Source organism: Rhinoderma darwinii, chromosome 1 (genome assembly GCF_050947455.1).
Source record: "Rhinoderma darwinii isolate aRhiDar2 chromosome 1, aRhiDar2.hap1, whole genome shotgun sequence".
Lineage (NCBI taxonomy): Eukaryota > Metazoa > Chordata > Amphibia > Anura > Rhinodermatidae > Rhinoderma > Rhinoderma darwinii.
In genome coordinates, this window is record NC_134687.1 from 268,198,878 (window position 1) to 268,212,870 (window position 13,993).

At 42.5% G+C, this 13,993-nt stretch overlaps 1 protein-coding gene across 4 annotated transcripts in view; it reads left to right on the forward strand.

Moving 5' to 3' along the window:
• BTBD2 (BTB domain containing 2) overlaps positions 1-13,993 on the forward strand; it is a 277,215-nt gene that overhangs the window by 139,593 nt on the left and 123,629 nt on the right. For 3 of the 4 annotated variants that reach the window (XM_075863971.1, XM_075863958.1, XM_075863966.1), the window contains 4 exons: positions 2,728-2,925; positions 3,719-3,805; positions 10,707-10,899; positions 11,467-11,554. In XM_075863971.1, coding sequence (XP_075720086.1) covers positions 2,728-2,925; positions 3,719-3,805; positions 10,707-10,899; positions 11,467-11,554 — 566 coding nt within the window. The remainder of the gene's footprint in view (positions 1-2,727; positions 2,926-3,718; positions 3,806-10,706; positions 10,900-11,466; positions 11,555-13,993) is intronic. The other variant, XM_075863978.1, reaches the window with a different exon arrangement.

Here is a 13,993-nt window from a genome sequence, read left to right on the forward strand (position 1 = left end):
CTGTGTTGATTCTCAGTGAGCAAGTAGAAATGAAGGGGTGCGCTACACCCGCTTCAAAACAGCTAATCCTGGGGGTCCCAGGATTCGGACCCTGACCCATCAGCTATTGATAGGCCAGAAATTTTTAGGGACTGGAAAACCTCTTTAAAGTTTAGCTAAATGTTCAAAAAACTTCTGACATGTCATAGTGACATGTCAGAAGTTTATATTGGTGGGGGTCCGAGCTCTGAGACCCCCACCAATCGCTAGAACGAAGCAGCTGAAGCGTTCTTGTGAGCGCTCAGCTTCTTCGTTTCTGTTTGGCTTTTTCCAGAAAGCCGATGTATCAGAGTACGGGGCGCATAGACTTTCTATCGAGTCCCCACACGATACATTTATTTCCGTAAAAAGCCGAACAGACACGAAGCAGCTGAGCGCTCACACGAGTGCTTCGTTCTAGTGATTGGTGGGGTTCTCAATGCTCGGACCCCCACCAATCCAAACTTCTGACATGTCACTATGACATGTCAAAAGTTTGTCGAACGTTTAGCTACACTTTAAATAACTTTCATATACCCAGTAATGGTGCTCTAGACAGTGATGTTAGGGGCTTTGAGATGCCGAGATCCCCTGCCATAGCGTTGGCTGGGGATTCCGCTTCTGGAGGGAGCACCTGATGTCAATGTCCATATATGGACAGTGACCTCAAGGGCTTTCCCAAGACAGGAGTCCCCTGGCAGGTTTCGATACTCTAGCTGGGGACTCCATAGTGGAAAGTTCTTGTGAGGGTCAGGATCCGTTTTTAACGTCTGTCACAAGGATTGATTTCAGAGAAACGGCCAGTAAAAACTGAACCATTGACTTCTATGGGGACTGTCGGGCCGTGAAAACGGCCATAAATAGAACATATCCTGCTTTTTGTCAGTCAGTATTCACTAGGCGTTTAAAAAAAAAAAAGTCTTTGTGAATACACCATAGATGTCATTATGTCTCATTTTACCTACTTCTAAACACAACTACATTTCAACTGTACAGAATTTATGTTTTCAGGCAATCTCTAAAAGCACAGGTTGCACCATTAGTATTTAGTACTTTAGCACTAGATAAAAATGTACATAAATGTTTCCAAAAACATAGGGGCCTTTTCACATTATGTTGGAGAGCTCCCAGTGCATGCGTTAAACGTATTGTAGGCCACTTTTCAAAGTGTGCTTATGGTCTGTGACGTGCTGGTATAGGTCGCTATACGTTTTTTTTCCTGCTGTATTGAATAGTACAGTCTACTGCACTATTCCATACATGGGTATACAGTAAAAAAAAGTATACAGTTTCTTACAATAAGAGGCTATGGCAGCATATGCCTGTGTATTTCTATGCAGTCGCATGTGTCGGAAGCTTATGTCCGAGGTTAAAGGCGTGAGTATCTCCGCTGTGTCAAAAGAGCCTAAGCACACATTTTGAAACATTGTTGAAATCTTTATAAAGCTTTCAAATTAAAGGCGTATTCCCATCTCGGACATTTATGGCATATCCACAGGATGTGCCATAAATGTCTAAAAGAGGCGGGTCTCACATTTGGCATCTGCACTGATCTCAAGAACGGAGCCCCCTGACCCCTATCCTACCTTCTGCAGCTGTTGCTGGATTCCCAGCCACTGACTGACAAGGTGGTTGGGTTGTTCGTAAACAGCCGAGCACATTTTGCTCAGGAGCTATGGAAACCGCAGAGCTTATTGTGCTATGCTGTTTCAGTAAATCACATTAATTTCAATCGGAGTTCCGGAAACTGCAAAGCAAAACGTGCTCAGCTGTTTCTGGAGAAACTGGCCACCTTGTTACTCAGCGGACAGAGCTCAGCAGCAGAAGGTAGAACAAGGGTCATCGAGTCTCAACTCTGGAACCTGCACCTATCGGACATTTATGGCATATCCTGTGGATATGCCATAAATGTACAAGATGGGAATATTCCTTTAAAGCCCTAGCTTTTCTCTGGCAATATTGCACATTATGTTCATAAAAATAAAAGGCATAAAATCTTTCCCAAGATTGAAACAAGTATTAATAGCGAATTCATGCATCAACTAGTTGTCCTTAGATATTTAGCTACATGCGTTAGTTTCATGAATCAAGACCGCTATAGATCTTGCTTTGGATGAGAATAACTACATAGACATGTGTTCCAATCAAGGATGTTAGAGGGACTGTATAACGTATGAGCCAAGTGTCTGCTATATGGCAAACAACTGTGGACCTCAAGTCTACAACCTCTAACATACAATAAAGTAAGGGTATGCCTTCTTTCAATAGCAGCCCCATCTACGTTTTTAAAATAAAATAGTGCTTAACACTTAAAATGAAAACTTTAAAGCGTACCTGCAATTTGAAAGAACTTGTGACATATCTTTGTAACAATTCCCAGCACCCCAGACCTCCATCGATCAGAACTGTCAGAAGTTATTTGAAATAATAATGACTTTATAACATTCTTTAAAGGGGTTTGGCAGTCCCTAAAAATGTATGGCCTATCCTCATGCTGCGGCCCCTTCAAAACAGCTGGGTGTCGGACCCCAACTGATCACATATTGATGTCCTATCCTGAACCTAGGCCATTCATTTTTAGGGACTGGAAACCCCTTTAATGCAAAAGATGACTGCATTCTCACTACACAGTATTGAAATTGTATATCTGGGATGGACAACATAAATAGGCTACTTGTATTTACACTGCATATTTCTGCTTTTGTCCAGATACCCTTGTTGCAGTCTTAGAACGGGATACGTTAGGGATCCGTGAGATCAGACTCTTTAATGCAGTTGTACGCTGGTCTGAGGCAGAGTGCCAGAGGCAGCAGCAACCGATAACATCAGAAAACAAACGGAAAGCACTCGGCAAAGCATTATCACTTATCCGTTTCCCACTTATGACCATTGAAGAATTTGCTGCAGGTATCCTTAAGTGAACATCTTTTTATTGCAATTTATTTAAACTATTGGTGGTGTGTGGGCGGTGGTGTTGCTTTGTTTAATTATTTTGGCTTTTTTCACATTTTGAACAGTGGAGATTTGAAATGTAAGCTGCTCAATCTCAGTGATATGTTTTTGAATAAGACTTGCTGTGGACAACAGTGTGGTATGGGCAAAATGCTTTCTTTATTCCATATTTAAACACATTAAGTGTATCTTCACCTTATATAATCATGTTGGTTTTAGGTAAAAAAGTATGTGCTGATTAATATCTTAAAACGTTTTGGTAGCATTCAGAGCTCCAAATCTCCTGCATGGACAGAGATTTTAGCGATAACATTCTCACTACCTGCATCCAACACTAGAGGGAGCTTAGGAACTTGCTGAGTGCATTTTAACATTGAATAACAAAGAATGCAGTAAGCTCCTAAGCCCTTTCTAGTGGTGGCTCCAGATAACCAGTTTTTATCTTTTAACCCTTTTCCTGCCAAGGATGCATGTCTTACATCCTAACTGTATGCCCTTGCCACTGAATGCTCTAGCTCAGGTTAGATCATGGCTAGGGCTGCAACTTTGGTCTTGTTTTAAAGCCAAGAATGTTGGCTGAGCTAGAGCAGGTTGAAGTGGGATCTGCATATACTTGCAGCCAGGGCCGGCCTTCGTGGTGTGCGACCTGTGCGAGTGCACAGGGCGCTGCACCCTTTCAGCATGTAAGGGGCGCCACTGGGCAGGCCGTTTTGAGCTCTATGTCCTCTTCTCTTGATTACAAACACAGAGGAAACAAGAGCAGTAACCGCAAGAGAAGAAGAGGAAGCTCCACCCACAGCCTGCCGCTTCAAAAAGCCTCTCAGCAAGGGAGGAGGTAAGTGCCTATGTGTGTATATGTGTCTGTCTGTATGAGTGTCTGTGTGTGTGTGTGTGTGTGTGTGTGTGTGTGTGTGTGTGTGTGTATATATATATATATATATATGTCTGCATGTGTGTGTATATGTCTCTGTGTGTGGGTATATATATGCTTTTGTGTGTATTTTATATGTGCTTGTGTGGGTATAGTTATCACTGTATATTATCTGTGGTATTACATAGGGCTGCAAGTAACACTACTCTTCCTGTTTGTCTAAACATGTGCCTTTTATGTATGTACAGTATATATGTTCCAGTGTGTGTGTGTCTCTTTCTCTCTCTATATATATATATATATATATATATATATATATATATATATATATATATATTGTGGTTAATTTTTGGTTTGTCGAGGGCAGAAATAGAGCATCACGCACAGGGCGCCATCCAACCTAAGGCCTTGCTTGCTCCTCTCACTTTAGCCTATGTAAAGCACGTCTGGCTGTAGATCACTTCAGAGGGAGGGATAATCTGAACTTTTGTTAATGCCCTCGTATCATTCAGACAGCCACAAACAGGGGTCTCTTTTTTTTGTTCTCCATCTCATCTAATCACTCCTCTGTGCCTTATTAGGCTGTTTACTGACTCCGTGACCTGGACGTCTACTAGCATCTGGATTGCAAGCGTCAAATAAGTAGCAATAAAGACTCGCTACAAACCTCCATAAAGTTTATACCCTTTACACAGTCCAGATACTGGTATTCTTTAGCGTAAAATCTGCTGACTGTTTATGGATTTTCTATTATTGATTAAGGTTAGAGTTCGTATTGGGGGATGGAAAATTTAATACATACATAATCCCCAATTTAATTTGTCTGCAAAAATGTTTGCTGCATTTCTGCATTCACCAGCTTATGTAGACATGTGGTATGTATTAACGCTTCACATCATACAGTTTAATGAAGAGTCCATTTTGTTTGCATAAGCGGTATGCTTGATTGTGCATTTTAGTCGCAAGTTAATAAAATTTTCCTTTTTTGCTGCTGTTTGATTCCAAGTTGTGTGAAGGTGGTTTGTGTATAAATTCTTAAGTTGTATTTCTCATCCATGTCATTGGAGGACACAGAGATCATCTTTGGTATAGCTGCTGCCACTAGGGGATGGACTCTAAATGGAAAAGTGTTAGCTCCCCCTGCCAGCTATATCCCTCCTACAGGCACTGAGCTAGACCAGTTTTCAGCTTAGTTTCTGTAGAAGGCAGACCTATCTGCTCTGCAGGTACATTTTGTGTTTTTTCTCCCTTTTTAGGCCACATGATCAGGATTCATATTACGAGCGGCGAATTTGCCGCAGCAAATCCGCAGTGTAATTTAGTAGCAGTAAAGTAAATGAGATTTTAAGTAATCTCATCTACATGTTGCAGGATTTTTGAGCACATAAATTGACCTGCGTTGCGGATTTTAAAATCTTCAACATGTAAATTTATCTTGTGTTTCAGTCTTTGTATCTAACAAGTTAAAAAAAAATACCAAAGTCTGCAGCCTAGAATCTGCACCTGTTTCCACATAGAAATGTAAAATTCACACCTAAAAACGCATTGAGAAAAATTCAATATTTAGTTCGGATTTTACCTGTGGGACTTCCTGCGTTTATCTGCATCAAATTCCGCAACGTGTGTATGTGGCCTTAAAGAGGCTCTGTCACCAGATTATAAGTGCTCTATCTCCTACATAATCTGATCGGCGCTGTAATGTAGATAACAGCAGTGGTTTTTATTTTGAAAAACGATCATTTTTGAGCAAGTTATGAGCTAGTTTAGATTTATGCTAATGACTCTCAATGGACAACTGGGCGTGTTTTTACTTTTTACCAACTGGGTGTTGTACAGAGGAGTGTATGAGGCTGACCAATCAATGACTAATCAGTGTCCTACACTTCTCATTGTTCCAGCCCAGCATGATCCACAGCACAGTGTGATTGTGCAGTGAAAGAAGTAAACACGCCCAGTTGCTTAAAACACAATACACGCCCAGTTGGAAATAAGAGAAAACAAGTCCAGAAAGGCTCATTTGCATAAATATAAAATTGCTCATAACATAGCCAAAAATTATCGTTTTTAAAAAAAACGTTACTGTTATCTACATTGCAGCGCCGATCACATGCAATAGGAGATGGGGATTTGATAATCTGGTGACAGAGCATCTTTAAGCAGATCTGGTCATCCATGTATTCCCAGCTGATTACCACGAACATAGAAGGGAGAACAATGTGGCCTAACCTCACTGTTGTCTGACATGTCTTAAGAAGGCAAGGTGGCACAGCAGACCATTTAACTCTCTGTAGACTGCCAGCGTATCGGTCACTCAGGGACTGCAATACTTTTTATCCCAATGTTTCACGCTCTCCCCGAGGAGAGGTATTCTGAAGGAATTACTCAGCTGGACATCCATGACCTGTATATGACACGATCATATATATGTGTGTGACTATATATGGAATTCTCCAGCCCCCTTTACACTTCCACACTTTCAAATCGACCTTTCAGGTCCCTTCCACCCGCACACTCTGTTTTTTGGTGCACAGTTTGGTACGCCCTCTGGCTGATTTCGCCCATCATTTCTTGACCTAGTCGGCACCATCATTCCCTTGGCATCCTTTTAAGCTCTCTTCATTTAGTCCCCAGCTTCTGGGTTTGCTAGACCGGATGCGGGGATTTTTTTATTTTTTTTTGTGGCAGGACGCTCATTGGCTGGTTGCCTTCTCAGTGGACAGATCCTTTTTTTGGTGGCAGCTCCTCCTACTTTTCTCTCTCGCCGACGGCAGAGCCTTCAAACTCTATGATCTGCACTTTTCCTGAGGATCTTCTAGGACCTGGAATGCTCTGCCCTTGGCATTTTTCTCCTCCAGATTCCTACCTGCAGCCATTTACCCCCATATTTTATGTCTAGCCAGTATGGTCTCTTATTTAGATTCAGCGCTAGACGAGGAGTAGTCGTTAAAACTCTTCTTCACAGTAGACAGCCTTATTGTGGTGAACAAAAAAAGACACTCGACGTTCAAAAAACGGATTCTCCCACCTCTTAGCCAGGTTTTTCCTTCCCGAAAACTTGATGGTCACCAAAATTCTTTCCACAAGCAGGAAGAGCTCTCACTTGCTCCAAAACAGGTCTGCTCACTCAGTTCATCCAAAACAGGAAAGGATTCGATTCCACTGATTTCGTCACTTCTCCTGCTCAGAGCCTGCTTACCAGAAGCAGATCCGTCAAGACCAGAAGAAGAAGCCATGATCCCAACAATGCCCCTCCTGACATCATCTTTCCCAGGCACTCAAGGCCACCTCTAACAAGTCCAGTTCTGCTTAAAGAGCAGACCCCCCAAGTTTGTTAGTTTGAGGGAGTGACTGCTTCTGTTTCAGATGTTTGGCGATCCCACATTCCATGATGCATAGGTAGGCATTGTCTCCTCAGGATACAAATAAGAATGACTTCTTTACCACCAAATCGTTTTTCCCCTTAGTACCAACGATACGCCATTCCAAGGGTTCTGCCTTTTTTCTGGCAGTGCTGTCCCTTCTCTCCTATAGACACTTCTTGGGTTTCCGTTCAAAACTCTTTATTGTCCCCAAAAAGAAAGGTCCTGATGGAATCCTTGAGGTCATCAAGAATGCGTACCTGCAGATCCCTATTTGCAAATCTCACCAACATTTTCTTCACTTAACCGTCCTGGAGAGACCACTACCAGTTTATAGCCATGCCTATAGGATTGGCTTTGGGTAGTAACAATGGTTCTCTCAGCGGTGATTGCCTTTCACTCTCCAGTGAGAATCTTCAGATCACCCTGGTCATGTTGTCCTGCTTTGACTGGATAATCAAAATCTCCAAATCATCTTTCTCCCCATCTCGGTCCCTACTGTTCCTCGGCATGTGTTTTAGATATAGCCTAGGCCAAGATTCTTCTTCACTGGAGAAGTTTAAATCCCTCCAATAGAAGATCCGGTCTCCATTCGTCATTGCATGAGGGTACTGGGCAGAATAGTCTCTTCCATGAGAACGATTTTATGCACTCCGTTTCATACCTTTCCCCTTTAAAGAGCTGAACTGTAAAGGCCCTATTGCACCGGCCAAAATTTTGGCGAGTGTAACGAGCGCCGATCAACGACACAGCTGGTTGATCGGCACTCGTTTGCTCCTATCACAAGGAGCTATGCATGGGGACGAGCGGTCGTTACTACGATCGCTCGTCCCCATACATTATGTCGGCAGCGCGTCAGGGAGATGTGCTGCCAACAACGATTAGTTTTTTGAAACTATACGATCAGCAGATTTACAAGCGTTTGCTCGTTCATCTGCTGATCGCTGCCCTGTTTACACAATTATCAGCAACGAGCCTTTTATGAACGCTTGTGTGCCCAATAATTTCCCAGTGTAAAAGGGCCTTAAGTCCATGGCATCTTTGGATCTCTCAATTCTTCTCCCTGTCAGTCTCACAATCATTATTGTGGTGGCTGCTCTTCCCCAACCTGAACCTGGGATGCTCCTTCCTTTCTCTTAAGTGGAAGGTCCTCACAACTGACGCCAGCCTCCTGGGCTGGGAAGGGGTCCTTCAGTTCAAGGTATACGGACATCTCAGGAGTCCTCCCTCTCTGTCTTGGAACTTTGTCTTTCTCCTGTCCCTCTGTCACTAGATTCCTCTTCTGGCAGGCTCTCCTTTGCAGGTTCACCTGTCTGGACCCACAGCCATGGCACAGACGTCCAACATACTGAGGTAGGCAGAAGCACATGTGCCAGCTTTGTCGACCGTTCACATTCCAGGTGTAGATAGCTGAATATCCAAGATGAGAATGCTTTGATCTGGGCGAGTAGGCCTTTCATCCGGAGGTCTTCTATAAAATTTGTGCCAGGTGTGGTCTTCCACACATAGACCTCATCGCCTCCAGTCTCAATCACAAACTACCCGCATTTGTGACACATGCCCAAGATGCACTGGTCGTCTCGTGGGACCAATTCCAGTTCCCATACATGTTTCCTCCAACTACCCCTCCTTTTTCGAGTCCATAAGAAGATTAAAGCGGAAGGTTTAACAGTAATTTTGCTTGCCCCTGAATGGCCCCGCAGGGCCTGATACGCAGACCTGGTCACTCTCATAGCAGGGGTCAACTATTCCATAGAATTTAGTTATTCTTCGTTTAATGGTGTTGTTGTTGAAGCCACCGTATTGAAAGCTCAGGTGTTTATGTGAGGGGGTCATTCAAATGTTACTCAAATCTAGGAAGCCTTTCCAAGTGTTGTGTAAAAACAGGATGATAATGTTTTTTCCCGCTGCTGTGAAGAGAAACTATTTCAAGGGTCAAAATTCTGCTTAATAGTTTCTCCTTCAGTGCCCCCTGGCAGCCAATTCGGCCCTGCACATTTTTTTGCAGGGAGTGGCACATGTGATTCTTTCCTACTGCCACTTACACTTCCTAGGGACCTAAAGTGGTGCTTAAGGCTCTGCAATTTTCCCCTTTTGAGCCTCTGGACAGCATTTGCCTAAGTTTCCGGTCTTGGAAAGTAGACTTTCTGATGGCTATCACCGCTAAACTTGGTCATTCATCAAGACAAGGTGGTGGTCCGCCCAATTTCATCTTTCTTGCTGAAGGTGGTGTCAGCATTTAGCCTTAACAAGTACATAGTCCTGCCCTCCTTCTTTTCGTCCCTCTTCTTCACACCCAAGTAAAAAGACTCTTCACAATGTATTATACATGTATTTCTAAAATATAGATTTTTCTTTCATAGTAGCTGTTTACGGTGTGCAGTATATATTTTTAACACGTTTGTGGATAACAGCCAAATATTTCATGGCTTCTGTTTCAATGGTTTTCTTTAACCGGTTTGTCACAAAGTTACGGGAAGATGGACATGGCTGTCCACAGGACGTCAAGACAACTGCAGTCGTCAGGCTGTCTGCTTTCAGGAAATATATAGGGTTTAAGGCCCAATGCACACGACCGTGCCCGCAATCACAGCCCGCGATTGCGGGCACGGCCGGCCGCTGACTGACAGCCGCATTTTCGGGCCGTGCTCCCATACAAAGTATGGGAGCACAGCCCGCAAAATGCGAAAGAACGGACATGTTCCATAATTCCCGGAACATTTCCACGGCACTGACACCCTTCCGTAGTGCTACGGAAAGGTGTCAGTGTTCAATGAAAGTGAATGGCTCCGTTTTTGCGGACCGCAATTGCGGTCCGCAAAAACAGAGTTTTTTTTGCTGTCGTGTGCATGGGGCCTAAGGGTGCATTTAATTTTCAAGATAATCCCTGTATTTTATAGGGTGTTTAAGATTTCCACCTTAAACATTTTTTTGGTCTCTACAGTTTTGGTTATGTTATGAAGATATGTGCATGTAGACATATGCCTAAGTGGTATGTGTGCACACCTTGATATCTTTTATTTTTTAGAATTTGGGCGGCGTCTAATTAATGCTAAGGTCACACTTTTTTAGCCACAAATATACAATTTTATGCATTTATTAATTTTTTTTAATAAAAAATTGCACTTTGAGGCAAAATATGTGGCAGGTTTCTACTATCAGAAAATACATGGGTATCCGGGTTTAGTATGATTTTTTTTATTTATTTATTTTGTAATTTAGGTTTTATTTGTACATGTCAAGTGTGAAAGTTGCCTTGGCTACTAGAGGTGCAAAATGTCCAAGCCCCTGGCAGTGAAAGGGTCAAATATGTCTATGCACAGGATTTGGAGATATAATAAAACCGAACAGAATTTTAAAAAAATTGGTGGTCAAGGGTGGACATCGCTAAAAGTTTAATCTGATCATATCCTCTCTTAGAGAATGTTAGGATGTTTGTTTCTAAAATTGGCATCTTAAATTTATCCATAACATTCCTTTCCCCTTTTAATATTATTTTTTTCTAGGCCCAGCTCAATCGGGCATACTCACCGACCGGGAGGTTGTCAGTCTTTTCCTTCACTTTACAGTGAACCCCAAACCTCGAGTAGAATTTATAGACAGACCAAGGTGTTGTCTGCGTGGGAAAGAGTGTAATATTAACCGTTTTCAGCAAGTAGAAAGTCGATGGGGTTACAGTGGCACCAGTGATCGAATAAGGTACTTATTATGACACTAAGCCGTATACAGTAAAAGTGTACATGTCTCTACAAATAAAAAAAAATCACAATCCCACAGCTGTATATTATATGTTGTGCAACTAGAAATGTACTACATACATTAGGTGTTTCTATAATTTCTGTATATGTTTATTTTCTCTCCATTACATTGTTTTCTCTCCATAACATTGCTGAGTGGGCAAGCTCTTCCTGGGGTGAACCGTATGAGCTGTGCTGTGTGCTTTGACCAGTGAGCTGCCTCCCCTCATGTATTCTGACACAGACTGTGGAAGAGAGACTGCAATTGGATCCCTCTCTCTCCTCTCTGTCCTGTATTTACTGTTTTATTCTAAATGTTACATTTTGGAGGCTCATGAGGTTTTTTAACATTTACAAAAAGCCTGCAAGCAAGGAAAAGGGAACTGCAGGCTGTTGGAAGGTGAGGAAAATGACAATTCTCCTAATACGATGTAACACATATTATTCAAATGTTCTAACAATAGGTACGCTTATGCTCATTACTTACTACTCTAATTATTTAACTAATTTTATTTTATAAAAATTTCAGGTTTTCAGTTAATCGAAGAATATTTGTTGTGGGCTTTGCACTTTATGGTTCAATACATGGCCCAACAGACTATCAAGTAAATATTCAGGTATGAGTATTGTATTTTTTTTAATATACATATATGTAAGTATCAAAATTTAACCTATATGGTTAACCCCTTCCCGACATTTGACGTAAATGTACGTCATGGAAAGCATTGACTTCCCGCAAAATGCCGTACATTTATGTCAAATGTTTGGCACCGGCTCAGAAGCTGAGTCGGTGCCATCATCGTCGGATCTCAGCTGTATCTTACAGCTGACATCCGACTGTAGCGTCGGGGACCGAAATTAGCTTCGATCCCCGCCATTAACCCCTTAAGTGCAGCGCTCAAACGCGATCGCTGCACTTAAGGTGTTTGCAGCTCATCGGAGCCCCAGCAATTAAAATTGCCGGGGTTCCGGTGACTGCAATGGCAACCGGAGGCCTAATACTGGCCTCCCGGTCTGCCTAGCACCGAAGCCGGTCAAGATCCGCCCGGCGGCGGAGCCTGATCGGCTTCCGTAGCTGCCGGCAAGATGGCGCCGGGTCAGGAGGTGAGCCGGCGTCATCAGCGGTGGAAGTCAGCTGTACTGTACAGCTGACATCCACCTGTAACGGCAGGAACCGGAGCTAGCTCCGATCCCTGCCATTAACCCCTTCGATGCAGCAATCGAAAGCGATTGCTGCATCGTAGCGGTTACTAGCAGATCGCCAGCCCTGAGAGGCAATCGGCACTGGCGACTGCTGTTATGGCAACAGGAGACACAATGGTCTCCTGCTCTGCCATTACGGAAGCCGATTTAGGCCCCGCCGGGAGGCGAAGCCTAATCGGCTTTCTGTCAGTGAATGACTGACAGATCTAATACATTGCACTACATAGGTAGTGCAATGTATTAGAAAAAAAAAAATCTGACCGTTGGACCTTCAAGTCCCCTAGTGGGACTTGAAGAAAAGTGTAAAAAAAAGTGCAAAAAATAAAAGTTTGAAAACAATAAAAGTTTCAAGTAATCAAATAAAACACAATCCCCCTTTTACTCTTATCAAGTCCTTTATTATTGAAAAATAATAATAAACCATATGTATTTGGTATCGCCACGACCGAAACGAGCTGAGGTATCAAAATATTATATTATTTATTGCACGCGGTGAACAGCGTAAAAAAAAAACGTAAAAAACTTTACCAGAGTTTGTTTTTTGGTCACTTTGCCCTACAAATATTAGAATAAAAAGTGATCAAAAAGTCGCACGTATCCAAAAATGGTACCTATAAAAACTATAGCTCGTCCCGCAAAAAACAAGCCCTCATAAACCTCCGTCGACAAAAAAATTAAAAAGTTATGGTTCTCACAACTTGGATACAGAAAAAATACATTCTTTTTACAAAAGTAATTTTATTGTGCAAAAAGTTGTAAAACATAAAAAAGTGCTATAAATTAGGTATCGCCAGAATCGTACTGACCCAAAGAATAAAGTTAACATGTCATTTATAACGCAAGGTGAACGCTGTATAAAAAACCGAAAAAAGCTGTGCCAGAATTGCGTTTTTTTGTTTACCTGGCATCCCAAAAAATAGGATAAAAGGTGATCAAAAAGTCACATGTACCCCAAAATGGTACCAATAATAACTACAGCTCGTCCCGCAACAAACCAGCCCTCATACCGCTACGTCTATGAAAAATAAAATTAGTTATGGCTCCAATAAGTCAGGAAATAAAAAAATATGCAGTTGTGCCCGAGGGGAACATTTCTTCTGTTTCAAGAGGCGATTTATCAAGGACCTAAAATTAGGGAACCAGGAAGGGGAGAGCCCAAACATATCCGCTGGAAGCGACGGTGCCCGTATTATACCAGGACAACGCTTTCCCAGCAAAATTCCCCAAACTACAAAAGGTGCAGAGTGTGGACCAAAAGGGGGATAAGAAATGACACCATTTATCAGTGCGGCACTGGCCTGTGCGGAAAGGATTGCTTCACAGCGTAACACACATCTATGGATAATTATTTTTTTTTATACCACCTGACTATGCCCCTTATATACTCCACCCCGCTTACATGTACCCCCACATTATAAAACACCAGCAATACTCAAACAAATATAGTACCAAGCAAAATCCGCTCTCCAAAAGCCAAATGGTGCTCCCTCGGCTCTGAACCCTACAGCGTCCCCAAACAGCAGTTTCCTTCAACATATATGGCATCGTCATACCCGGGAGAACCCTTTTAACAATTTTTGGGGTGTGTGTCTCCAGCGTCATAAGCTGGGCATGACATATTTGCCACTGAATTGCATATCTAGGGAAAAATATAAATTTTTAATTTGCACCATCCGCAGCGCATTCATTTATGGAAAAGACCTGTGGGTGAAAATGCTCACTACACCCCTTAATAAATGCTTTGAGGGGTGCAGTTTCCATAGTGGGGGTCACTTATCAGGGGTTTCTTTTTATTATTTCACATCTGAGCCTCTGCAGTTGTGAACCAATACTTTGTAAATCGCCAAATTAGG